At 34.5% G+C, this 25537-nt stretch overlaps 1 protein-coding gene and 1 pseudogene across 2 annotated transcripts; both read right to left on the bottom strand.

Moving 5' to 3' along the window:
• Positions 1 to 1353: 1353 nt before the first annotated feature.
• LOC145801929 (inositol diphosphatase DSP2-like) lies at positions 1354 to 6782 on the bottom strand. The gene is made up of 5 exons (XM_082893847.1): positions 6542 to 6782; positions 6162 to 6195; positions 3617 to 3674; positions 3478 to 3521; positions 1354 to 1747 (listed from the first exon to the last, which is right to left on the bottom strand). Exons 2-5 carry the CDS (start codon positions 6177 to 6179, stop codon positions 1643 to 1645), a joined length of 225 nt encoding a protein of 74 aa, XP_082749973.1. The 5' UTR covers positions 6180 to 6195; positions 6542 to 6782; the 3' UTR covers positions 1354 to 1642.
• Positions 6783 to 8675: 1893 nt separating this feature from the next.
• On the bottom strand, positions 8676 to 13427 carry LOC114321888 (calcium-transporting ATPase 1, endoplasmic reticulum-type-like; annotated as a pseudogene). Its single transcript, XR_014344560.1, has 6 exons — positions 13422 to 13427; positions 12804 to 13125; positions 12405 to 12477; positions 12193 to 12313; positions 10133 to 10206; positions 8676 to 9726 (listed from the first exon to the last, which is right to left on the bottom strand). The product of XR_014344560.1 is annotated as a calcium-transporting ATPase 1, endoplasmic reticulum-type-like (transcript).
• Between the last annotated feature and the right edge of the window lie 12110 nt (positions 13428 to 25537).

Genomic DNA, 25537 nt, shown 5'->3' with positions numbered 1-25537 from the left:
TTGTAATTCATACGTATCATTTTATAATTTAAAATTTATGAAGTTTGTAATATTTGATGACAAAAATATTAAAAAAAATAAAGAAATAGTATTCTTTTTAAAAAATTGTAACAATTTTACTTGTATCATACGCTTTATAAAACTCGAATAAAATAACGACGAAATAACCCAAAACTCCAGTGAAGCAGCTCACAGAGAAGCACTGAAATACTCCCACTGCCAACAAACAAATAATTATTCTGTTGTTCATACCCATTGATATATAAAATACTACCAAATAAATAATTATTATGTTGTTTCAGAATTTAAATTTTGTAGTTTGTTCAACAAACAATAAAAACTAAATAAATTAAGATTCTAAAAATAAAAATAATAATAAATACAGTATTGTGATTTCCCAATAGATTCGAACCAAGTAAGTCCCCAGGGTTGGTTTGGAAGTTTAAAAATGTATTACTCATAAAAATAATGTGTCACCTAGTGTATATCCATTTCTAAATTAATTATAAGATTAAAATATAATTAAATTTAAAAATACTGATTTAAAATGTAATTTATCAAATTTATTGAGTTTGAAATGAATTTTGTAAAAGTACTCAAACATAAATACACCCCAATAAAATTAAAATAAAAATTAAAAAATATAATTTATTATAAGAATTTGAAGTCAAAATTCCATTAATAAAAAAACTCTTCTTTTTAGTTTTTTCACAAATCACACAACTCCCATTATTTCTCCTCTCTTTCTCAAAATTCACTTTTATGATCGTTTTTTTAACATAACCCAATCTAAACCTAATTTAAATTTGGAGTTTAAATTTATCTACACACAAAAAAAAAAAAAAAAAAAAAAAAAAAAACAAACAAAAAACATTTTCTACATAAACATAACTCATAAATTCAATTTAAACTCAATTTTCATACAAATTTAAATTCACCATTTTTTTTAACAGAACTCAATTTAAACTTTGAGTAATTTATCCACAAAAAAAAAAAAAAAAAAAATCAACATTTTCTACAAACATTTTTCAAAAAGAGTGGATTGAAAAAAAACAAAAATTTAAACCCACTGTTATGCTGAGTGACCCCCTAACCTCTCTACACTGTCTCCCACTCATTCTCCCTCTCCATCTTTCCCACTTTCTCTCTCTAATCTCTCCACAAAGGGCTATCTTTCTCATTCTCTCCCCTCATAGGAAATCAACACCCATTCTCTCTTTCTCATTCTCTCCTCTCTTTTCCAATTTGAATGTTTAAAAAAACAAATCTTAGAAAACAAATAGAACCCCAAATCTTAGAAACAAATAGAACCCCAAATCTTAGAAACAAACCAAATTGACGTATATATCAACTGTGATTCCATTGAATATATGGATTAAGGTTTAGAAAACACAAACCCAAACATCCCTAAAACCAAAATTCCCAAACATCCATGCTCTATGGGGTACCAAAAGAGGCTTTTAGCTCATACCAAAATAACCAAAAAAAAAAAAAATTAAAAATCAATCCACAACAAAAATCATGGCCTTATTAAATATAGTAAAGACCTTTGGTGAGAATTTTGAAAACAAATGCCAAATCTTCCAATATTTTTGAACCAAAAGCAAACCCCCCATGTCCAATTCAAAACCAATTGATTATTTTAACAAATCCAAACACACACAAATCCAAACCAAACTTGATTCCAGTTATTTTCCCACCCCAAACTGTTGATGAGGGACTTTCTTCCATCTCTTTTACAGCATGCCTATCATAAACAAAAACTCAAATCGAATGTCTGCCACAAATAAGAAACAACAAAACTACATTGCAATTAACAAAGTAAGAAAAAACAGTTACAAATACAGAAGAAAGGCATCTTTAAATCTGCGTGCTTCTGGTTCATATAATAACATAAGCACAACAACAAATCTCATTACTCTTTAAACCTCAGCTCTACTACAATTAAATTTCCAAAAGAAGCACCCTATCTGCGCAGATTTCCAAACCCTTAGTTTGATAGTTGAAAAATAAGGATTTTTTTTTTTTTTTTTTTGGAGTTATCCTCTTTCAAATTTTTTCAAAATAAAAAACACAGCAAGCTAATGGAGGCGACGCAGCGATGGAGGCTAACCAAAGTGTATAAACCCAGATATATAAATTTTGAGGGCCAAACTAAAATTATAACTTAAATTATCAACAATTGAAGTATTTGCATGTGAGAGTATTTATCCAGATGATTCATCCCATCGGAAAAAAGGAAGTGATAATTCCACATATTGAAGCTACAACAGATCATTGAAAATGAAAGAATAAAAAAGTTATAGAAAACCTACTCAGCTGCATTTCCCTTCCAACTATTTTTGCATGACATATAAGCAAATTTGGCAATACTGTAAACCCTCTGGAAGGGGGTTTCCAAGGTTATTATTGATATTATAGGCCAGAACATTGCTTTAAAACGGCCACCAACATAAGAAACCCTCCGTAACTGTAGCTTGATTGCTTGAGACTTAATGTCTAACATAAGTGGCAACTTTGAAGGCTTCATAAGCATTAGATGATAAAAATTTTAAAACCTTATGTTGCATTTGGATGGATGAATTTGAAATTAGGGGATTTGAGGTCAAGATAGACAAATCTATAATCTATATCCCATAAGGATCCTTGTGCTACTAAAATCTTTGTTGGGGAGAAATCCAAATAACTATTATTACAGTATTATTTCAAAACCATTCATATGAAGCTTTTAAATCATTATTAAAATCTATAACTTAATATTATATATCTAAATTGGATACAAAATATTTAAATGATCAACACCATTTCCCTTGATTTGAAATCCACGAATCCAAATGCAATCATAAATTGATTTAACCATTATTTTTACATTTTTTTTTTAACCTCATTTTTTTGACCAACTATTTCTACCAGCATACCATTTGCAATCAGGCTAAATCCAATTAAAAAGGAAAAAAAAGAAAAGAAAGGTACCAAATTAGACATTAAAGGCAAAAGGTATGCATCTAATGTTGTCACATAGAAACCCCAAAACCGTAGCACCACATACAACCTTTTCTCAAAAATAATAACAGTATTTCATTCTTCCCGTTTCCTCAGCAAGAAAATTAAGTTTATGAATATTTCTATGGTGGCAAGTGTCTTTATTTCAAACACACACAATTTATAAGAGACAAATGGAAGTGAAGCTGAAGAGAAGGAAACTATAACCAGTTAAACAGAGATTAAATCTTTAAGAAGAGTTTGTCAGGAAGTTATATTAGGTTATGAAGTTTATAAAAGAAGAGGAAAAAAGGGCTGTAATCTGATGTATTTTATTTGGAAATCACTTTTTTCTTTTTCTTTGAATCAGAAGTTCCATGGCAGAGTTGTGAAACTCTGATTTTCTTCTGAATTCTATTTTCTGCAAATTATAGTTCTTTTTGATACTTAAAAATCAGTTATTGAGTCGCAGAAAAACCAGAGTACAGCACATACCTTTCCTCGCTTGCAATGGATCAAAATGGGGTGATTCTTTTCATCTGCATTGCAGGCAAAGAGAGAAAATAAGCAAAGACAATTAGTTACATTCTATATTGGCAGAAATAAAGTGTAAAGTATTAAGAACTTATGATACCAAGAACAACTTTTAGTGCTTCACGAATAATATCCTCTGGAATGTTTACGAAAGGTTCCTGGATACACAATTTCAAATATCAGTTCTTCTATTTGGAGAATTTGATGCAATCATGTATTTGGTGAATTTAGTATTTGAAAAAGAATAAAACAAATAAAAGGAAGTGTTATATGCAATTGCTGCCTAGATTTAGTATTTGGTGATTGCAATCATGTATTTGAATTTAGTATTTGTGTAATTTAGTATTTGATGCAATCAGTTACGAATAGTATCCTCTTCTATTTAAAAAAGAATAAAAGGAAGTGTTATTTGCAATTGCTGCCTAGATTTGATGCAACATAACTGAGATACAAATAAGAGCAGGATCACTATACTAAGAGCATCTCCAACCCTAGTCTCTTTTTTTCATCAAATTTTAGAGAAATTTTGGTTAAAAGCTTGATCTAATATGGAACACTCAAACCTTACTCTCTTTTATTTCATCAAATCTTTCTAAAAAAATCCAAACCTATCCTAAAGATCTGTTTTAACCATTTTTAATGAAAGAAACGCATATCCAATAATTACTCTTTTTGAAATTTCATTAAAAATATGACTGTTGAATATTTGGTGAATTTTTTTTACAAATCCCTTGATTTGATTTAGATTTGATGAAATGGTTTGATCAAATTTGAAAATGGGTATACTCTCAATGGTATGTACAAATCTTTCCAGGAAAATAACTTGGGAATAAAATAAAAACAATGTGGAATGGAAGTGAAAGCCTGACTGTCATGACTGATTTTCCATCATAAAGCAGAATAAAATACTAACTGTAGGTATTCACCCAAAAAAATACTAACTGTAGGGAAAAGGATAAAGAAACAAAGAAAAAGAAAATCAGTGGATCATGAACCTTGTCAGCTGTGTCCAAAACCTGCCCAGTTTCAGCACTTTACCACTGCAATGTTGAGCCATGAGTAGCTGCCAACATCCTTCCATCAGGAGAAACCACCACTATACTTCTTCACACAGAGATACCTAGAATGGCACATTTTACATTATTACATCAAGTGAAACCACCATTTTGAATGACTATCAAGGTTTCTAAACCAGTTTTTGGAGTCTGTTCAAATTATGTCAAATAAATCTTTGATGTGAAACCAAATCCTAGATAACGCTTGAAAGTCCATCTCCATTTCTCTTTTATTTTTTCTCTAAATTTATTGACTTTCAAAACTTAGTATCTATAGAAATAAATATTGGCACGGTTGTTGCCAATCTCCAACTAAATTCAGAAATCATATAGATTCAATGAGGAGATTACCCCTGCAGTTCCTTGGACATGTTAACACGTCATGTGGGGACTCTCTCATTGGTCAACCAATATTCTTGCTATAATTCCCCAAATAGCGACATCATTTCTCATTCAATTGATAAGCAATAAACGCAAACCATTACCATGAAATTTGACCTTTTATTAAGATAATAATAATTGCATTGGTAACAAACAACACAGGCCCAATACTCTTCCAATTTGCTTAAAACAACACAGACCTAATAACTATGAAAGTTGGTCACTATAACATTATTGCAAGCGAAAATTACAGTAGCGTCGGAGCCTTCCTTGCTTACTGTGAAGCATGGATACAAATATGAGATATAGATAAGGCGATACGACAAAATCAAAAAGAAAAAAGAAAAAAAAAAAGACAAATAGAATACCAAGACTTTCCGAAAAATATTCTTGAATTTATTTTAATGATTATACTCTAATAGTATGCAAAATTTATTATAATTTTAATTTAATAGTGACCAAGACTTTCCGAAAAATATCTGATACTTCACAAAATTAACATTGGATACATTTATCCGCAACTACAGAGAAGTATTGGCATCCAGTAGAGTACGACACAGATTATAAATATAAAAATATAAAAAAAAATTGATATTGGACAATTAAACATACTTGTTGTTCTTTAGAGCCAAAGATCCCAAATAATTGAAATTACAAAAAAAAAAAAATACATTTCAATAAATAAAAACATACATTCACACAGAGATACACATATATTGCACATATATGTATATATTTGATTGAATCAAAAGAAGAAGAAAAAATGAATACAAAAAAAAAAAAGAAGTATATTTTGTGTTAAAATCCTTCCACAGGGTTCATCATTTGGAAAAGTTAATCATGATATATAGATATATAGATAATTATCGTACAGTATCAAACACATTCTGAATCAGCATTCAACAGTTAATCATGATATTGGGCCCATCTTGGCTCCACATGACCATTTCTTTTAACACCAAGAAAAGTGTTTCCCAGTGGATGATTATATGTCCAAGCATATTTATAAACTGAGTTCCTCATTCCTTAATATTTAGGGCTTTAACTGTCCAAGCATATCTATATCATCTCCATTTGATTTAACTGTCTCAATCAAAACCAAACAGTGAACTACGAATATATCAAGTTATTGCTGACTTTAGATTAGATAATTAGGTAACACAAAATTTTAGCAATAGAAGACAGCAAAAGGCATGGAATTGTACATACCATTGAGAGTATACCCATTTTTGTCTTAGAGCATCTGCAATCCTTATTAAGAGTATACCCATATTCAATTGCCGCCTTAGAGCAGATAAGAGCAGAACCAATGTACCAAGACATACCCATTTTCAAACTTATGTATATAATAACACAACCAAAAAAATCCTATAATCTATGGTTTTCAATGGAGGTTAAGATGATGCTTTGATGATGATAAACAAAAACACCTACTGTATTAAATTTTTTTAAAAAATAACTGTATTAACTTGATAGTTCAAAGCATCACCTACTGTTTCCAATGGAGGTTCAGATGATGTTTTGATGATGATAAACAAAAACATTAATTTAAACCATTAATTTCCACCAACAAACAACAATTGGCTCACCGAGAGAGGCACCAGGGGGTTCGAAGCAGAGAGAGAAAGAGAAGACGATGGCGTCGAACAGAGAAAGAATCTGTGGTGGTGGTGAAGTTGGTCGTGGAACAGAGGAGCCAACTCGGTGACCCAGTTCTCAATCGGAACCCTATCTTGCGAGCATCGAACACTGAAAGAGAAGGGGGGAGAGGGGGAGAGAGTTCTCAATCTGAAACCCTACCTTGGGCGCAGCGAGCACTGAGAGAAAAGGGGGGAGAGTGGGGAGGCAGAGAGAGATAAAGAGGGAATGGGGGAGGAGACGTGGGTAGGTGGGGGAGGGATAGGGTTTGGGCGGGAATAAATCATCATCCGAACCATTGATCTTTATCAAAATTGATCTCAGCCTTTAAATCTAAATGTATCTCACATATATTTTACACATTTTCAAAATCCTTCCTCCCTTATTATATAGATATGCATACATCGCCCTTCAAACTTTTTAATTGAAAACCACACATATAAACTCAATTTGATGGTTCCGTTTGGTAATACTTACGTTTTCAGCTTTCTGTTTATATTTATAAAAATTTTAAAAATTTAAATAAAAACTTGTTTGATAAATTTTTGATATATAAATCAGTGATCTCAGTTTATAAATTTTGCCAAAAAATATAAATTCAAAAAATGTGTTTCCGTTTTGAATTTTTTGTTTTTTTTTTTTTTTTTTTTATCACCCAACACTAGCCACCACCCACCACCATTTTCCACCACCGTCTTCCGCCACCACCACCCACCCCCCACCACCACCTGCCACCACCACTCACCACCCACCTGCCACCACCACCTACCACCCGCCACTACCACCCACCTGCCACCCACCGGCCACCACCCACCTGCCATCCACTCGCCACCACCACCCACCACACACCTGCCATCCACCCGCCACCCGCCGCCACCACTCACCACCCACCTGCCACCACCATCAACCACCCACCACCACCAGCCACCTGTCACCCACCCGCCTCCACCAGCCACCGCCACCGCCACCGCCACCGCCACCACCACCACCACTACCCGCCACCGTCACCCACCCACCCACCACCACCACCCGCCACCACCCACTATCCGCCACCCACCTGCCGCCACCACCCGCCGCCACCACCCACCACCCGCCACCGTCACCCACCATCACCACCTACCCGCCACCACCACCCACCGCCACCCGCCATTCGCCACCCACCTGCCACCACCCACTCACTACCACCCACCACCCACCACCGTCACCCACCCACCCACCACCACTACCACCCGCCACCTACCCACCACCACCACCCACCACCACGCACTGCCACTCACCATCCGCCACCCACCTGCCGCCACCGCCACCCCCACCCACTCGTTACCACCCACCACCCACCATCATCACCCACCCACCCACCACCACCACCCACCGTCACCACTTTCCACCACCGTCTTCCGCCGCCACTTGCCATTTCTCACTCTTTTTTATATTTTTAAAATTTTTTAAACATTTTATCAATTACCAAACGCATTTATAGTTTATGCTTTTCTAAAAATAAACAAAAATCAGTTTATAAAATTTTTGTAAATATAAACTGAAAACGTAAACGTTACCAAACAGATTTGTATACCAATTTAGTCTTGTGTTCATTGATGTGCGTCCCTTGGGACTGCAACTTGAGAACGCCTAAGGGGGTTAAGGTGATCCTGTGATCTATTGGCCCTAGATTCCATAGCCTACAACACTTCTTCGTTTCAAAGATACTAATGTTTGGGTGAGTGAGACAAAGCATTCACTACAACAAAAAAGAATTTTTACAGCACCAAATGCACATCGTGGATACGATTCTACGGTGCGCAAGGTAACGTCATACTATGAACAATCATGGAAAATCTTTCATTTTCAACGGCATGCCGTAGTATGTTGTAAAAAGTCCTTTAACAGCGGATCTTGTGAGTCGTGTTTTATTTTTCTACAACTATTCTTGTACGCCGTTAAAACCCTTTAACAACGGATCTTGTGTGTCGTGTTTGATTTTTCTACAACTTTTGCACGCCGTTAATTCTTGGGACAAATCACAACACTCCTTGCTCGTCGTAAAATATGTAATACAACTTATTGTATCTGTCGTAGAATATGCAGTTTTTTTTTTTTTTTTAAATTCAGTATGTTTTATTTGACAAATTCTGTACAAGCTAACAAACATTACAAACAAGCCTCACAAAACATCAATCAATTACCAAAAATATTGTTTGAAGCATCAAAAAGAAACTATATCCATAAATTATAAACATTCAACCATTGTCTATACATTCCGAACGTTCGAAAACTATATCCTTAAGTTCTAAACTATCCAAAAAGTTTAAACCATCCACAACTATACATATCTAAGTTTCTAAACATATCCAAAACTATTCAGAGATTATCTAAAACTACCAGCAACAGTTCCTATAGCAGTTGCAACTGCAACTGCAACAAACCCACTTGCTCCTATCACAGGGATGAGGGTGCCCAATATATGTGCTACGGCACCTAAATCCGCAGCAATAGCTGAAGCAACTAACCCTGTTGTCAATAAAATATGAATTCATTGGAAAAAAAACTCATGTCATCTGATACCAAATGCATTATATTTGATAAGATTTTTAAGAAGAATGCTATTAAAAAATGTTATTAAAAATGTTTTTTTGTTGTAGTGGGGATATGTTAGACCATCTCCAACGATTCACCAACCTTGACATCAAATTTGAATTTTGGTGAAAAAGTCACTGTTTGGTGCTCCAACGGTTGTACCAAATCGGTATCAAATTGAGAATTCACCAAAAAATTCATCAAAGTGAGAACAGGCAGCAGCTTTCACCATTTCACTGTGCGTGACCGTTGGGGAGACCAACGGGTCGACCAGCCAGTTGATCGGTCGGTTGACCAACCGGTCCACCGGTTCCTTTACAAAAATTTTGGTTCAAACAGGTCAAAAGGTTCAAAGAGGTAAAAAAAAAATATATGGCCGGTCGATCCCTATTTTGATGCCACCATTGGAGCAGTCTGTATCAAAATGAGAAAATGGGTCTTTTTTAATTGAAATTTGGTGAAAAATTTGATAAACGATTGGAGATGCTCTTATCTCTTTTGATGTATGGTCTAAGATAATTCAACCATCTAAGCTTGCAATTCTTACCACATTGCTTCAAGCCTGCATTTATCAAAACAAAAAAATAAAATAAAAATAAAAATAAAAAAATAAAAGAGCAAAAGCAGAGACCTAAGTAAAACAATAATTGAAGAATGAGTAAAAAAAAAAAAAATCTAGCTCTCTTTGGGAGGTTTCTCCATTTACCTTCTCTGTGAGACTGTCACAGTGAAGTAAAGAACAACTAGTAAACTATACTACAAAGTTGTATTAGAAGAGAATGTAATATTTTGATCATTAGGTTGCTCAAGAAATTGCGATAACTGGTTGCATCAAATGCCATAGAAGTAAATCACTGCTTTAGAAAAAATTAAAACAAACAGAAGCAATAACACAACCAAAAAATATAATTCATGCAAAAGAATGAAAACAGTAACTAGGATTAATGAAAAAAGGGTCTCATACTGACCTATATTGTCCCACAATTGAACCATCAAGCAATTGAACAAATGAGCTTTGTTCCAACACATTTTCTACTGCACCCTGCCACAATGAAGCAGCTGTTTTTAAGTCCCAAATGCCTCCATAAAACAACCAAGGAAAATAAAAGGATTTCCATTGACAACTGATTCATGCAGACTGTCAAGTAGAATTGCCAACAAAACAGATTAGGGTCAACTGTACTCATTATGGTAGACAATTAATGCATGAGGGAAATAAGCATTGAACGAAACACCCCTATATAATTTAATCACTTACAGAGCTGAACTTCTGGAAAAATTTAATGAGATCGATCAGGTGATAAGTCATTGAATGTATACTCCATTAATATAACCACTCCGAAGGATCACTTGTAACATGCAATTCATAATCTCAAAACATGACTAAAACGCACATACATATGCAGAATGGCACCAAAAACCAACTACAAGCAAACCCTACATGTGGAGGATCTTCATTGATTCTGATGAAACGATGAAGATATTAATTGGTCTTGATAGTAGTTACAAATCAAGAGAGAAAATTTTGCTACAGTTAAACTTATGTTTAAAAAAGGGAAAAAGCTATCATGGTAATCTAAAGAACACACATGCTGCGTGTGTCTTTCTCTAACACATCCCACAGGAAAAAACTTATGTTTATTTTCAATTCTGATCATGCATACAAGCCCTATAGGATGGCTACATTTGATCAAGCACTGCATGGTAATCTAACAGTTAATTTTTCACATCAAAATTCCATTAGATAGAATCAATCATGCCAGTCAAAGATAAGCACTCTACTTGACCCAAATTCATCGTATTTGATATATGCCATTCAACCAGTGCATTTACTTCTAGATGTTTTGTTCTGATCTTTACATGTGGGAGTGTGTTAGAGAAAGACACACGTGCCATGTGTGTTCTTTAGTGGCCAAGGTGAACTAATCAAAAGGAGAGTGCGTGACAAACCATGAGCTCTACCACATGGATAGACTTACTTTTTATAAAATTTCAAAAAAAAAAAAAACATTCAAATAAGGTCTCTGATTCCTATAGTCCATAACCTCAGGTGTATCCAAGTAACAATTTTCATATTTAAATGACATTATTCCTTGTATGGCCAAGAAATTAATTTTCTGTTGAAATTATGCTAATATGTCCAATGTTAGGTACATAAAAATTCATGTATGCCGACTTAATGCAAGGAACATGTGGCCTAATACAAACCAACGTTATCTAGCAATTATATATTTACTAAAGAAACTGTTTGTTATTTGAAATTCTATATACTTCATCAAGATATTAACATTCTCAAGTAAGTCATAAACAGAGTATGATCAAATAATTAATCTAATTACTCTGCTTTGGGTATTGTATTGATGATATTGTAGCCTATACTTGAAGAAGTGTAGCTGTGTTGAATTATTTAATTATATATAGACACTGTCTCTATCTGTCTGCATGTAATGTCCAATAAATATCACATCATTGCTACTCTCATACTGCAAAGGCATTCTAAACAGAGATTAAAATTACCAGGTCTTGTAGCCAAACAAGAAATTTAACTACCACCGTATGTTACCTAGTAAAAGACTATAACAAATACTCCACTAAGCAAGAGTGCAAACAGTTGGAAAATGATTGCAAGTCAAAAATTAGACCACTGTGTGAATCCTTTTAAAAGTAAATAACTTAGTGCTTCCATATTAGTGTTAGAAGTGTAGAAATTGTAGCAAGATCCCATGGTCTATCAACCCTTTTTCTGTTTGTTCATTGGGCACCCATTCATCATACTCTTCTCCATTAAAGTTCTAAGTAAATTTGTTCACAATCTATCTTGCACGCAAGTTGAAGTAGCAAAAAATACTAGCAAAGAGACTAAAAAAATTGAAACAAGGATTAAAATGGTGGAACCGCATTTTATAGTTTTGCAATTCTTATCAGAAAATCAGTTTCTCCTGTGTGACAATATATCGAATTAAAAACTATAAAACTCCACATGGTTGAATGAAAGAAGCGTGAGGGAGGGAAAAGGTGGTGTATGCACCTTTACAAGCAACGACTTCTTCCTGAGCTGGAACTCACTATAACTCCCATCAATTTCCTATCACGGTCAAACTCAAGAGTGGCAATCTGTTTTTCAATCTTACTCCACGTCCGACAACAACCTTCAATTACATAAAATTAAATGGAACACATTAGTAGCCATGTAAACATGTTTAGTAAACAACATCAACATAAGTTATAATTGTAACTTACGTAGAACATCACCATAACCTTTAGATGTACCAGAATCCAATCCATTAGGAAGTCCCATTTTCTCGACCATAACCTGAAAAAACATAAACAATCATGATGAGAAAATTGCTTCAGCTCAATATTTATTGCTTTGCAGCAACTTCAACTTAGCACTCTCTGCAAACAATTTATGTAGTATGGTGTCTCATGTTTATAACATAGCAAAGCATGGATTATTGAAACAAATGGATGATACTAATGTTTTAAAGGGTAAATTTAGCCTCAATACTCTTAGCAATTTGGGGAATATGACACTAGATTCCAGTGCTTTTTATTTCTTTCTTCTTCTTTTTTCTGTAAATTTAACTATAAAGGCGAACTCGATTTTAAACCACAAGAAACAAAATCAGAAAATCTAACCTTCAAAGTGGCCTCAGTAGGCATTCCAGTAGCTACATAATTGTTCAATGCCAACGTCATTGCACACAGCAGCAATCTTTGCAATCATTTGGAGATTAGCATCAGTTCTACCCACAGGCCAGTCTTGAATTTTTCTATCCAAAGGATTATATGTGGTCCCTTCCACATTAAAAATCCGGACAGCATTTTCCCTGGGAACTATAGCCACAAGCTTTGTTGCCGCCATCTGATTCATAGTCAGGGTACCTGTTTTATCAGAACAAATCATGGTTGTGCAGCCAAGAATTTCAACACTAGGCAATTTCCGACCAAGAGCATTCTTCTAAGCCATTGTCCTCAGTGTAGCAGCTACACAATCTAAAATGGAAAAAGAAACTACAGACCCATTTCATACTGACTTACAAAACTGGTTTTCCTATGTTTTCAGAAAACGATCAACTAGGCAAGGCCAACTAGTCAAATTTGAATTACATTTAGTTTAGAGGGGTTACTGATCACTTATGATTAAAAAGAACTATGTTCTCCATAATATATATATATATATATATATGTATATATATCATTCCCTGTGTAATGTGATGGCCAGTCACATTACCACAATATTTCAAAACAAAATACCAGCATTTTTGCCTTTGATTTCAAGACTTAAAGAGTGCTATTGATATATTTCATGCATTAGAAATTTTGCACACAAAAATTCAGTTCATATAACATTCAAGATTCAATGGAATATTTATTGCTCCAATTCTCAGCAACCAAACAGAGAAAAGAACATTGACTATTTGCTTCATTTTCTTAGCCAAAAAAAAAAAAAAAAACCTTTATGCAATTTCTAGGTAAACAAACAAAAAATTGGAGTGACTAGAGGAGTACTTGAGAAGAAGGAGAGCGGTTGAGTTCATATTGGATCTCAATGCGAAGACAAAAAATCCTTCCCCTTTTCCCCTTCCCCTTCCCCTCCCCTCTCTCCAGCAATCCCCTCTGGCAACCACTCTCCAGGACCAAACTCAGCAATCCCCTCGCCTATCCTCCACTCAGACAATCTACCTACCCCTTCCTAGCCCCTCCGCTATCGCAGAACCATGAGAGAGAGAGAGAGAGAGAGAGAGAGAGAGAGAGAGAGGAGGGGGGAATCTGAACATACCTCAAGAGACGAACTGAGATTTTTTCCAGATCAAAGCGAAAAAAAGAGAAGAATGAAACCCTTCCCCTTTGAATTGTTGATCGTCACCGCCGCCGAACCAATCTTGTCACTGAAGAGATAGCACCATTCTAGGTCAAAGTCTCACCACTGCCGAACTAGTCTCTCCCATTCTAACCCTTTCTCTTCTCCCTCTCTTAATCGTTAGTTAAAAGGCCATGCATAGATATTGATGTTGGTTGTAAAGCCTTTCAAATTAGATGGTTGATACTTGTGTTATATTAAAAGTTTTGCCTTTCATCTTAACCCTTTGTCTATCTCATTCTCTCCCTCTTCTTTTGTGTAGATCTTACTTGTTTCATTTATTTATTTTTTAACGTTAAATGATGCATGTTGTTCATTGTTATTATATTCTTGGTAACTAAAAGATTTTTTTTGAAACTCATAGTTGATTAATATACTTGTATATATTTCAATACGTAATCATTATTATTCTTGCACATTGCTTAACATGTTACATGCTACTGAAGAAAATTAATATAGATCCATTACTAATTCTAGTGGTTTGATTTAAACTTCAGTGAAAACATAAATTAGCCTTAATGGAACATAGAAGCCACTCCAATTTTTCTATTCCCTCAACCCTAGTTCCAATGTTGATAACCCTGGATTGGTACAACTGAATTTAGATTCTGTGAATGCTTCAGGTTATGGCAATTGTAGATCTATCAGGAGCTCCCTTGATCAGCTGAGGAATTTAATGTTGTCGCTCCTAACATTGGCATGGAAATAGGGGCTAGTTATCTAAATCAGACTTCAAGGTTGGAAGGAAAAGTGGGAACCTTCAAAAATAATTGTAACAAATCTAACAACTGAACAAAAGTTCATGTTCTCAAGCATGCCTTCTCCCCACATGTTGGTAGTACTTCTCAAATCTTGCATACTTCTTATTGGATGTCTTCAAACTCTAGCAGTGCTTCATCTATTCCTCCTGCCATTCCTCCAAGTGGAAGTGGCGCACTGTGGCATGAAGAGAAGTCATGATAAAAGCACCTTTGTGCAAAGTGTGCTAGGTCCTAATCTTGAGATAGGGATTGCAAGCCAAAATGTAATGCCTTCAAGTCCCTTCCCTATAAACTACAGTTCTCAAAATGGTGTCCATCTATCTTCTACTCCTAGGTTTCCTTTGAGGAATTTGGTTGAAGAATATGAACAGAGGCTGTCAAATTTACGAGGAAAAAAAAAAAAGCAAACACAAAACACCCTCTCTTCCTATTCTTTGACCAAATTCCTCAGATGGGCACCATTCTGACAACTGTAGGGAAGGGGCTTGAAGACATTACGTTTTGGCTTGAAATCCCCATATCAAGACTAGGAACAAGCACACTCTACACAGAGATGCTTCTAGTAATATATTCTGACTTCTCTTCATGCCACAGTGCATCACTTCCACTTGGAGGAATGGCAAGAAAAATGGATGAAGCATTGCCAGAGCTTGAAGACGTCCAATAGGAAGTATGCAAGATCTGAGAAGTGCCACTAACATATAGGGATGAAGGCATGCTCAAGAACAAAAAAGCTTTGTTCCGTTGCCGGATTTGTTCTCCAACGATTATTTTTAAAGGTTCCTGCATTTCCTTCCAACCTTGAAGTCTAATTCAAATAACTAGCCACTATTTCTAGGCCAATGTTAGGAGCGACAACATTAAATTCCTCAGCCTGATTAAGGAAGCTCTTGATAGATCAACAATTGCCATAAGTTGAAGCATTCACAAAATCTAAATTCTGTTGGACCAACCCAAGGTTATCAACATTAGAACCAGGGTTAAGGGAATAGAAAAATTGAAGTGGCTTCTACGTTCCATCAAGGCTAATTTATGTTTTCACTGAAGTTTAAATCAAGCCACCAGAATTAGTAATGGATCTATATTAATTTTCTTCAGTAGCATGTAACATGTTAAGCAATGTGCAAGAATAATAATGATTACATATTGAAATATATACAAAGTATATTAATCAACTATGAGTTTCCAAAAAAATCTTTTAGTTACCAAGAATATAATAACAATGAACAACATGCATCATTTAACATTGAAAAATAAATAAATGAAACAAGTAAGATCTACACAAAAGAAGAGGGAGAGGAAAGAGACAAAGGGTTAAGATGAAAGGAAAAAATTTTAATATAACACAAATATCAACCATCTAATTTGAAAGACTTTACAACCAACATCAATATCTATGCATGGCCTTCTAACTATCAATTACAAATGTGAAACCATCCACCATTTACAAAACTGAAACTTAGACATTGGAACACATGTGAAATGACTACAAAACCAAAGAAAAAGAGGAAAATGAGAAATGAAGAACAACTCCATGATTGTCAAAAATCATTCGTTGAACTAGAAAAAAATAACAAGTTTCAGCTTCCCCAAGTACTTCAAATTTTTCAAGAATCATCATGCATAGATTTAGAATTGCTAAAACATCAATGAATGAATGAATGAATGAACCATCTAATGTGTATATTGAGAATCGTCTTTCTTGAATGATGCCAAAGATTTATCCATAAGAACCATTGTATAAATCATAGAATCTTCAAGGAAAAGATTCGTGAAACAAATTAAAAGTTTTAATCGTCTTTCTTGAATGATGCCAAAGATTTATCCATAAGAACCATTGTATAAATCATAGAATCTTCAAGGAAAAGATTCGTGAAACAAATTAAAAGTTTTAAAGGAAACATTACACAAAAACCAATGGACTGTCATAGTCTCACTAGATCACCAGGTCACCTAGTTACTCTGAAAAATCAGCAACTTAACCATTATGCATGCACAAATACAAGGACACACCAATGCAAACAACCAATCATTTATACATACAGGGCTAAGCACCCATCATTCTTGTTACAAATTTAAAGATTGACACATTCATTACAAGTTTGGTTAAATAAATAAAAGGACAACCATAAAAATGAAAGGAATAACGTAAATGACAACAATAAGGGAAAGGCTTCACAAGACAACAAACGAGATAAGTATAACGCTAGTTAGGTCATGCTAATTATTATTGTTAATAATACTACTATTAGGGAGCCAATTCATAAAGGAAGTAAATAAGGAGATAATAGTTTCACCTTTAGTTTTTTTGAGGTACTTTCATCATGCAATTCTAAGGGTGAGAATGATTGTGAAGTCCTCCCTTTAGCAATTGATGAGGTACTTTCATCATGCAATCCTAAGGGTGAAAATGCTTTGTCTCACTTACCCAAACATTAGTGTCTTTGAAACGGAAAGGCGTTGGGGGGCTATGGAATCTAGGGCCAATAGATCACAGAATCATCTCAACCCCTTAGGAGTTCTAAAACTGCAGCCTTAAGGGACGCACATCAATGAACATAAGACTATATGGGTCCACAAACACTAAATCATCAAATCAAGTTTATATATGTGATTTTCAATTAAAAAGCTTGAAGGTCGACACATGCATACATAATATATATATAAAGAGGATTCGAGTCAGGTAAACGAGAAGTCTGCACATGACACAAGTTCGCAGTAATTAGGAGGGAGGGGATGGGGAAACTCTGGTTTTTTTTTTTTTTTTTTTCCTTCAGATTTTTAATAGAAGAATGCCTACAGATAATCGATCATTAAGAAAAATGCTAAGAGGAAAAAATATTGTAAGATCAAAAATTACTTCTCCATTAGAGATAGAAAGATATCATTTACAATTCATGTTTTAATCAATTTAGGCCAATAACACTGTTAACACACAAATCATCAACAAGCAAAAAATAGAAACCCAAAAAGGGGCATATTTAAATAGATTGATTGAAAATGAACAATCATAGATAAAAATAAAAAAAAAAAGCACTAACTAAACAATCACATATACGAGTTTTCAATTAAAACAAATGGGTTAAAAATCAAACAAATTGAAAGGATCACTGAAATGTGAAATTAAGTAATCAAACTAGATTAATAATCCAAAAGCTTCACACAAAATCAAGATAAAATAGATGGGTATAAGAGATTACATTAGAAAGAATAGAATAGAATCGCAGGGAGAAGAGATTGTTTATACAAAAGCCAGTTTGAGTACGCACTTCGAGTTGGAGTTCTCTCTGCCTTGCTCTCTCCGTGTCTGTGTGTTTCTCTCTCTAACCCAGTGAAGAGATTGATTTGGGTGGGTAGGGATTCTTATAATCAGAATGGTTTGGAATTTGGAACGAGGAATCGAAACCATAATGACATTCCAAAATAGACAACACAATTCACACTCAATTCTTTACTGAGCCAGCGAAGCCATCGTAACCGTTGTGGCTACTATCATTCAATACGCCTAGACTCTCTCTCACATCTCTCTCTCTCTCCCTGTCTGTCTCTCTTTCTCTAGGGTTCAAGCCAAAGCTCTTCTTCGCTGTCGCTCTATAGATGATTATTGCTACATTTGAATGAGGACATTATTCAAGCCCAAAACTTAGGCCTGTTTTGGGTATATAAAAACCGTAGAGATTGGGGGCCGAAAACGGACGCCCCGAATGCCCCCCTAATTTTTTTTTTTTTTTTCTTTTCAACAGAAAAAAGGAGGAAGACGAAGAAGGGAAGGAGGGGGAGGGGAGGGGAGGGGGAGGGGGAGAAAGGACTGGAGGGGCCTAAAAAATGGAGGAGGAGGGGCTGAGACGAGGCAGACGCGCTCAGCGGAGGCGACGCGATCGGCGGCGATCGGTGCAGTCGACGCGACCTCTCTCTCTTTCTCTCCCTCTCCCTCTCTTTCTCTCCCTCTTCCTCTGCATTACAGAGGTCGAAAATGGCCGAAAAAAAGAAAAAAAAAAAAAAACGGAATGCCCAAAACGACGTCGTTTTGGGCATTCGGGCCATTCGGGGCAAGCAGATTCGGGCCACCAAACATTTTCCATATAAAAAATCGGAACCACTACGTAGCTCGAAAGTGCTTGGCTCGAAAGGGCTCGAAATTGCGTTTTACTCACCTGTTGCGCTGCTGTAGCCACTGGGTACATACACCCCTTTCATTTCATTTCAAAAACAAAACCAAAAAAAAAGAGAAGCAAAAAGCAAAGAACAGAGTTGAGAAGAGATACAGGAGCAACGTCTACGACCTAGCTTGTGCCGCCGCCACTGCTGTTTCATCGGAGTGGACGAGGAGGAAGTTTGCTTGAGTTATGGATAAGGTATTTCCCCTTCAAACATTGCTCTGTCATTGTGGATGCCATGACAGCTACCTAAGATGATTGTGGCTGCCATGGTTGCTCTTCCATTGGTCTATCATAAAATTAGGAAAATGATTTGGAGCTCAAAACTCTGTGGTTGCTCTTCCATTGGTTACTCTGTGAATCACATCCATTGGTCTATCATAAATCCAATCTGCTCGAAAATTTTCATTCAATAACAGATGTGATTCACAATGAAAATAACATTATTGTGAAAATAAGAGGTACCCAAAAACAAATTAGCAGATTGGATTTACTGCCATGTCTTCCATTGCTGTATTAGTTGAGGATTTTTTTTCAGATTCATTGTCTAAAAAATAAATAAATAAATAAACTCACACTATCTGATTAATTTGCCAGATTATTAAAAAATCTTTATGTACCCCGAATCTTTCTAAAGAAATAAATAAATAAATCTGTTATGGCAAACAAATCTTTATGTACCCTGAATCTTTCTAAAGAACACATTGTCTGAGATTATTAAAAAAAAAAAATTTGTGCCTTATAATGTGATACCTTCACACTATCTACTATTATTTTTAAAAAAAATTTGGATTTATTTATTCTTTCACATGCATTGTCTGAGATTCAGATTTATTTATTCAAGTTAATCATCCACATATACCTTAACAGTATAATTTTTGTTCCTTATAATGTGATCTTTGATCATGCTCAAGCTGCTAGAGAAATTAATGAGAAATTTCAACATCTGGATTGCCTAATGCCAACCTAATAGCTACTGAATTTGTTCACCTTCTAGTATTTCAATCATTTTCACAGTATGTAAACCTTTTCACAGATACCTTAACAGTATAATAGTAATTTTAATCATTTTCACAGTATGTAAACAGCTACTGAGTACAAATATTATAACGATGAATTAAATTTTAGATTGGTCAATATGTTTGTGGTTACTATTTGTAATATGTACTTTGTTTTTATAGGCACGGGTTAGCACAATGCAAATGGCGGACAATATTGGAAGCACCTCTCATACTCAAGCGAACAATATAGATGCGGATTCAAATGCCCAATTTTTGTTTTAGTTTTGCACTAGTAATTGTATGACTTGATTTTGATTTGTAAAAACCAAGGTGTAACTCAGATTCTATGCAGCTGTGCACTGTTGGTGTTGGTTTCATTAATTTTATGATATTCTCTTAATTTTATGATGGGCTTGTCTTAGGTGAAATTATGCTACGCTATTGTGGGTCTGGTTTGATTTTCATTTACTTGAGCAAGTGTTGTATGCTTCTACTTTTGATGCTGTCGAGATGACTGTGCATATGGTTTTCCTGCCTACTGTTGTGTGAATTGTGGGTTGATGCCAATTCCCAAATTGCCTAATTGAGACAGCTGGGGACCCATTTGAGGACAGATCATCCTAAAATTATTTGCATCACAAAGAACAGATCTGATGTTATTAATACGGGAATATATCACTCTTGCATGCATCTTTAAGTATTTGGAGTATGTGCTTTTATTTTTATTATATAGTTGTGTTCATATGCTTAACAGTTGTTATCCGATCCTACTAGCCACATGACCTATTTTGTTGATCGCTTCTAAATTATGTGCCATTTTTTGATGTTAACCTTGCCAATTTTGAAATATTTTTACATGGCGTTGGTCTTACAAGGCTGCAGAATCATGTTGCCTCCTATTTTGATTTATTGAAAAGGTTATTTGAAGAATTGGAGATCTCCTAATCAGTTCTTTCATTAGCACTGGGATGGTTCAGCTGATGCTGAATGTGATAACCAGTGTTGATTTGGTGCAGTACCACATAATAGTACATTCAAAACTAGGGGTGCAACTCGGGCGGGCTCAACCCGAGTAACCCGAGCCCAGCCCGAGTTTTTTTAGGGCTTGGGCAACTATATCTTGCAATCTGGACGGGCTTGGGCAAAATTTTGATGCCCGAATTGCAATTCGGGCCGGGCTTGGACAGAACCAATGGCCAACCCGAGCAACCCGAACCCGAATTGAATTTAATATATTATATAAATTATATAATATATAATATATATATAATTTAATAAATTATATAATATATATAAATTAAGTAAAAGAGTTAGTCTTAATTTTTATTTTTTATTTTTTTTTGGTTAGTCTTCTATTAAGTAAAAGAGTTAGTCTTGCTTTTTATTTTTTATTTATTTTTTGTTAGTCTTCTACCATTAGATTAGCATCTTTTATGTCTACCCTTAGATCTACCTACAGGTTTCTGGACTCAGGCAATTCGGGTAATTCGGGCAATTCGGGCTAACCCGAGCTCAAAATACAAAGCTCGGGCCGGGCTTGGGCAACAATGCTCGGGTTCATGGTCGGGCTTGGGCGGGCTTGGGCACTGCCAAATACAATTCGGGTCGGGCTTGGGCAGACCCCCAACCCGACCGAACCCGCCCGAGTTGCACCCCTATTCAAAACCAATGCCAATTTTAAGATTAAACATGTGATGAGGAGAATTCAATCCAATGCCAAAATTTGAACATCCCTTTTGGCCTTGGACATTTGATGGGCCTCACCAGTACTATATTGGTCACCAGAACCTCCATTCTTTCTTAGCATTGGCTGCTTAGGAACAGATGGAATTGGAAATTTATGTCAATGGACAACTTGTATCCTCACATTACAGCACTAAGACAACAGAAATCAATTCATGTTATAAAAACCAAGTTTAGGTTACATACTCTGAAGATTTTTGTGGACTAAGAAATTTACACCATTAAGTACAAGAAGATACAAAATACGAATGAAGATTTTTGGGTAATTTACATCATTAAGTACAAAAACATACAAAATACGGCAAAAGTTTTTGGTTACATTCATGAAATTTACATGATAAAGTGCAAAAAAACCAAAAAAACAATGACATAAATCATAATTTTGAAGTTCTTCTCCATTCTTTGCAGCCTTGCACCATATTCATTGTCCATCTCACAAAGCTTTGTCCTTATAGCGTTGAATTCTTCTGTTCTTATAGCGTTCCGAGGTCGAACAGTGGAATGGATTGTGGAGCTACTGTCGTCATCATCCTCATCCACGAATTTGAAGTAGTTACAGTGTTCTTTATGACTCTAATATGCACAAAAATTAGTTAATCAAATCACATAAATAACTTTGTACACAGTAAAACATCAAATCGTATAATCGATACTTACATATTTCAAAGGGCAAACAAAGAACAAACGTCCTTGGTTTCCGTTGTCATTCGTGCGTACAATATACATCGCCGCAGTTCGGTCGCAATGACATAATCTTGCTTTTAATCTTATGTTACTATTATTCGTAGAAGAAGAAGCCATAGTTCTGTAATTTGCTATTATTAGAAGTAGAAGAAGAAGCCATCAGTTGAAGACAGATTTATACAAGTATTCAAACATTTGATTTGAACACAGATTTTAGATTTCAACATGAAGAAGACAGATTAGATTGAAGAAGACAGATTACATTTGAACATGAACAATTGATTTGATTGTTTATAATTTCACATATCTGAAGCAAATTTGAAAGCAGATGTGTAACTATTGAAGCAAATCTGAAAACAGATGTGTGACTATTGAAACACAACCAAATTAAAGCCTTCATAGAGATAGATATGGAGTGAGAACGGTTGATTAAGATATCGATTACACACACAAGGGATTACTTCATTGATTCAATTGATTACATGTATTAGTATCTAAACATATGTATTCATAAAGAGCCTTCATTGATTCTTTTCCTTCCAAGGAGATCAAGGAAAGCTAGCTAAACAGATGTGTATTTGAAACAAAACCAAATTCAAGGCCAAACGTAAAACAGATGTGTATTTGAAAGCAAAACCAAACCCTAACACATCACAAGTTAATTTCAAATCCCAAGCCCTATCACAAATTGCAAGCCAAATCGCCTAATTTCTATACAAATTGAACCTTATCACAATTTGCAAGCCAAATCGACTAATTTCTCTACACAAATTGAAGCCAAACGTAAACCTTAGCTTTGCGATTTTAGGTTTACCTCAGGTTCCTTTTCGTCTGTCGTTCGTTGTCGTAGGCCGTCCTTCGTCAGAGTCCGTCGTCATTCGTTCTTCGTCAGAGTCCGTCGTCGTTCGTCCTTCGTCAGAGTCCGTCGTCGTTCGTCCTACGTCAGAGTCCGTCATCGTTCGTCCTTCGTCAGAGTCCGTCGTCCATCGTCCTTCGTCAGAGATCTGTCGAATGAGAGGAATGAGTTGGCTCAAGAGGTGAGAGTGATTCCTCCTTCGACCAGAGATGATAGGGATGAGAGGGATGAGAGCGAGAGAGAGATGTGAGAGTGCAGAGCTCCTTTGCTTGAAAAGGAAAAAAGTATTAAAATTAATAGTTTCGAGATGTTTCGAGCCACAGAGTTTCGAGCTCTGGATCATTTTCCATAAAAAATAAGCAGTTTATGGCCTCGTTTGTAACAAGCTAATTTAGTAATTTTTTTAGTTATTTAACTAAAATATGAGCTAAAAAAATTAGTATATTTGAGATGATTTTTTAACTTTTTATGGAAAGATGTGCAAAAAGTAGAGAGAAAAGAGAATCTTTGACTTTTTGGTATGGGTTATTGACTTTTTAACATTTTTAATAACTTTTTGACTTTTTATGTAAACCCACCGCTTCCCAAACGAGGCCTAAAGTTTATTTGGGTTCATTATCACCCTAATTTTTTGTGCGTCGTAAAAAAGTCAAAACATAAATTATACCTAAAATATATCTTAGATTTACTTTTTAAATTGAATGATGTGGTAATTAATTAGAATATTCAAAGCAACTTTCTCTCTGCCAATCATCGCTCTTATACATTACAAACTTTAAAAAGTAAATTTGTATGAAATAATGGTAGAGGTCTCAACATTTCTACCAACAATTTTTTCAAATGTCTCACATGGGTGTGGACCCACACCCATGTAAGACCCACACACATATAAGACATATTTAGTAAAATATTTGATAGAAACATTAGGGCTTCTAGCATTTTTCATTTTATATCATTTTCTTCTTAGTAATGAATAGTATCAAAATTTCATATTATAGCAATGTTGTTCTAATGATTCATTTTATATTTTTTAGCTCAATCAATTTCTCTCCATCAATTCTCCCGCTATTTTTTCAATTACAAACCACCATTATTTAATCACTTTTAATTGAATCCTGTTTTTAAATTTAAAACAATATTTTTAATTTTTTGTGTTTAATAATTTTTTAAAATTTTTAATAAATATTTTACTTTTTAGATACATTTAAAAAAATTTAAAATTATTAAACTATAATTTTTTTTTATTAAAGACAAAAAGTACTAAAATTTAAAAAATTAAAAATAATTTTTAAAAACTAAACACAAAACCAAGTAGTTTTTGACAATAGTGGTAGGTTGGTAGATTTACCTCAAGGTGTGTGCAGGGTGGTTCGGGCGGTTTAACCATAAAATTATAAATCAACCTGTGAATGAGGGATTGGCAAATAGCCAAATCTCGATTTAGATAGTTTTGGGCGGTTTCAATTTCCTAGTTGATTGAAGAATATTTTTAAACGATTATCAAGAATTTGCATAATATATAATACTAATTTGCATAATATTTTTTATATATATAATACAAAATAATTTTACATAATATTTTTAATATATATAACTACTAATTTATAACAAATTTTACATTCATTTTTATTTTGATATTTCATTAGAAATTTTAAAAAAAAATGTATTAACTATAAAGGAGCAGAACCGTTTTGAAGGCGGATTATAAATTTAAAAATTTAATCCGTTGTTAGCGGATAAAACGGTACAGATCAGTGTGATTTTAGCGGATTGTGCAGTATTTTGCACAACCCTACTTATAGGTAAACATTGTGTCAAATTTGACACAAGTATAGCTATGCTAAAATATAGTAAGCCAAACAACAAATCATTGGAAAGCAAAAATTTGAACTCCATGCTATTTAATAGCAATAACATGCCAAATAACAAGTCATTGGAGACGCTTTTAATGGGATAATATAACAAAAAATTTTGGGATCTAGAATTTTAGTTTTAGATTTATTTCAAGAATAGGAATGTATAATACAGATTGAAAATGTGTTTTGTAGGTCGGGTTGTGCAAAATATTGCCTAATTCGCTTAAACGACATCGATCTGTATCAATCGATACCGTTTTATCTGCTAACCGTGGATTAAATTTTAAATTTTATAATCCCCATTCGAAACAGCTCCACTATAGTTAATACACATATTTTTAAACCTCTAATGAAATATCAAAGTAAATATGAGTGTGAGAGAGATTTAATATTTGAAATTTGTTATAAATTAGTAGTTATATATATGAAAAATATTATGCAAATTTAGTTT

The sequence above is a fragment of the Camellia sinensis genome, chromosome 11 (genome assembly GCF_055761805.1).
Source record: "Camellia sinensis isolate YWXY chromosome 11, ASM5576180v1, whole genome shotgun sequence".
NCBI classification, from domain to species: domain Eukaryota; kingdom Viridiplantae; phylum Streptophyta; class Magnoliopsida; order Ericales; family Theaceae; genus Camellia; species Camellia sinensis.
Note: the sequence above shows the minus strand (reverse complement) of the source record. Positions and strands in the feature narration are given on the sequence as shown.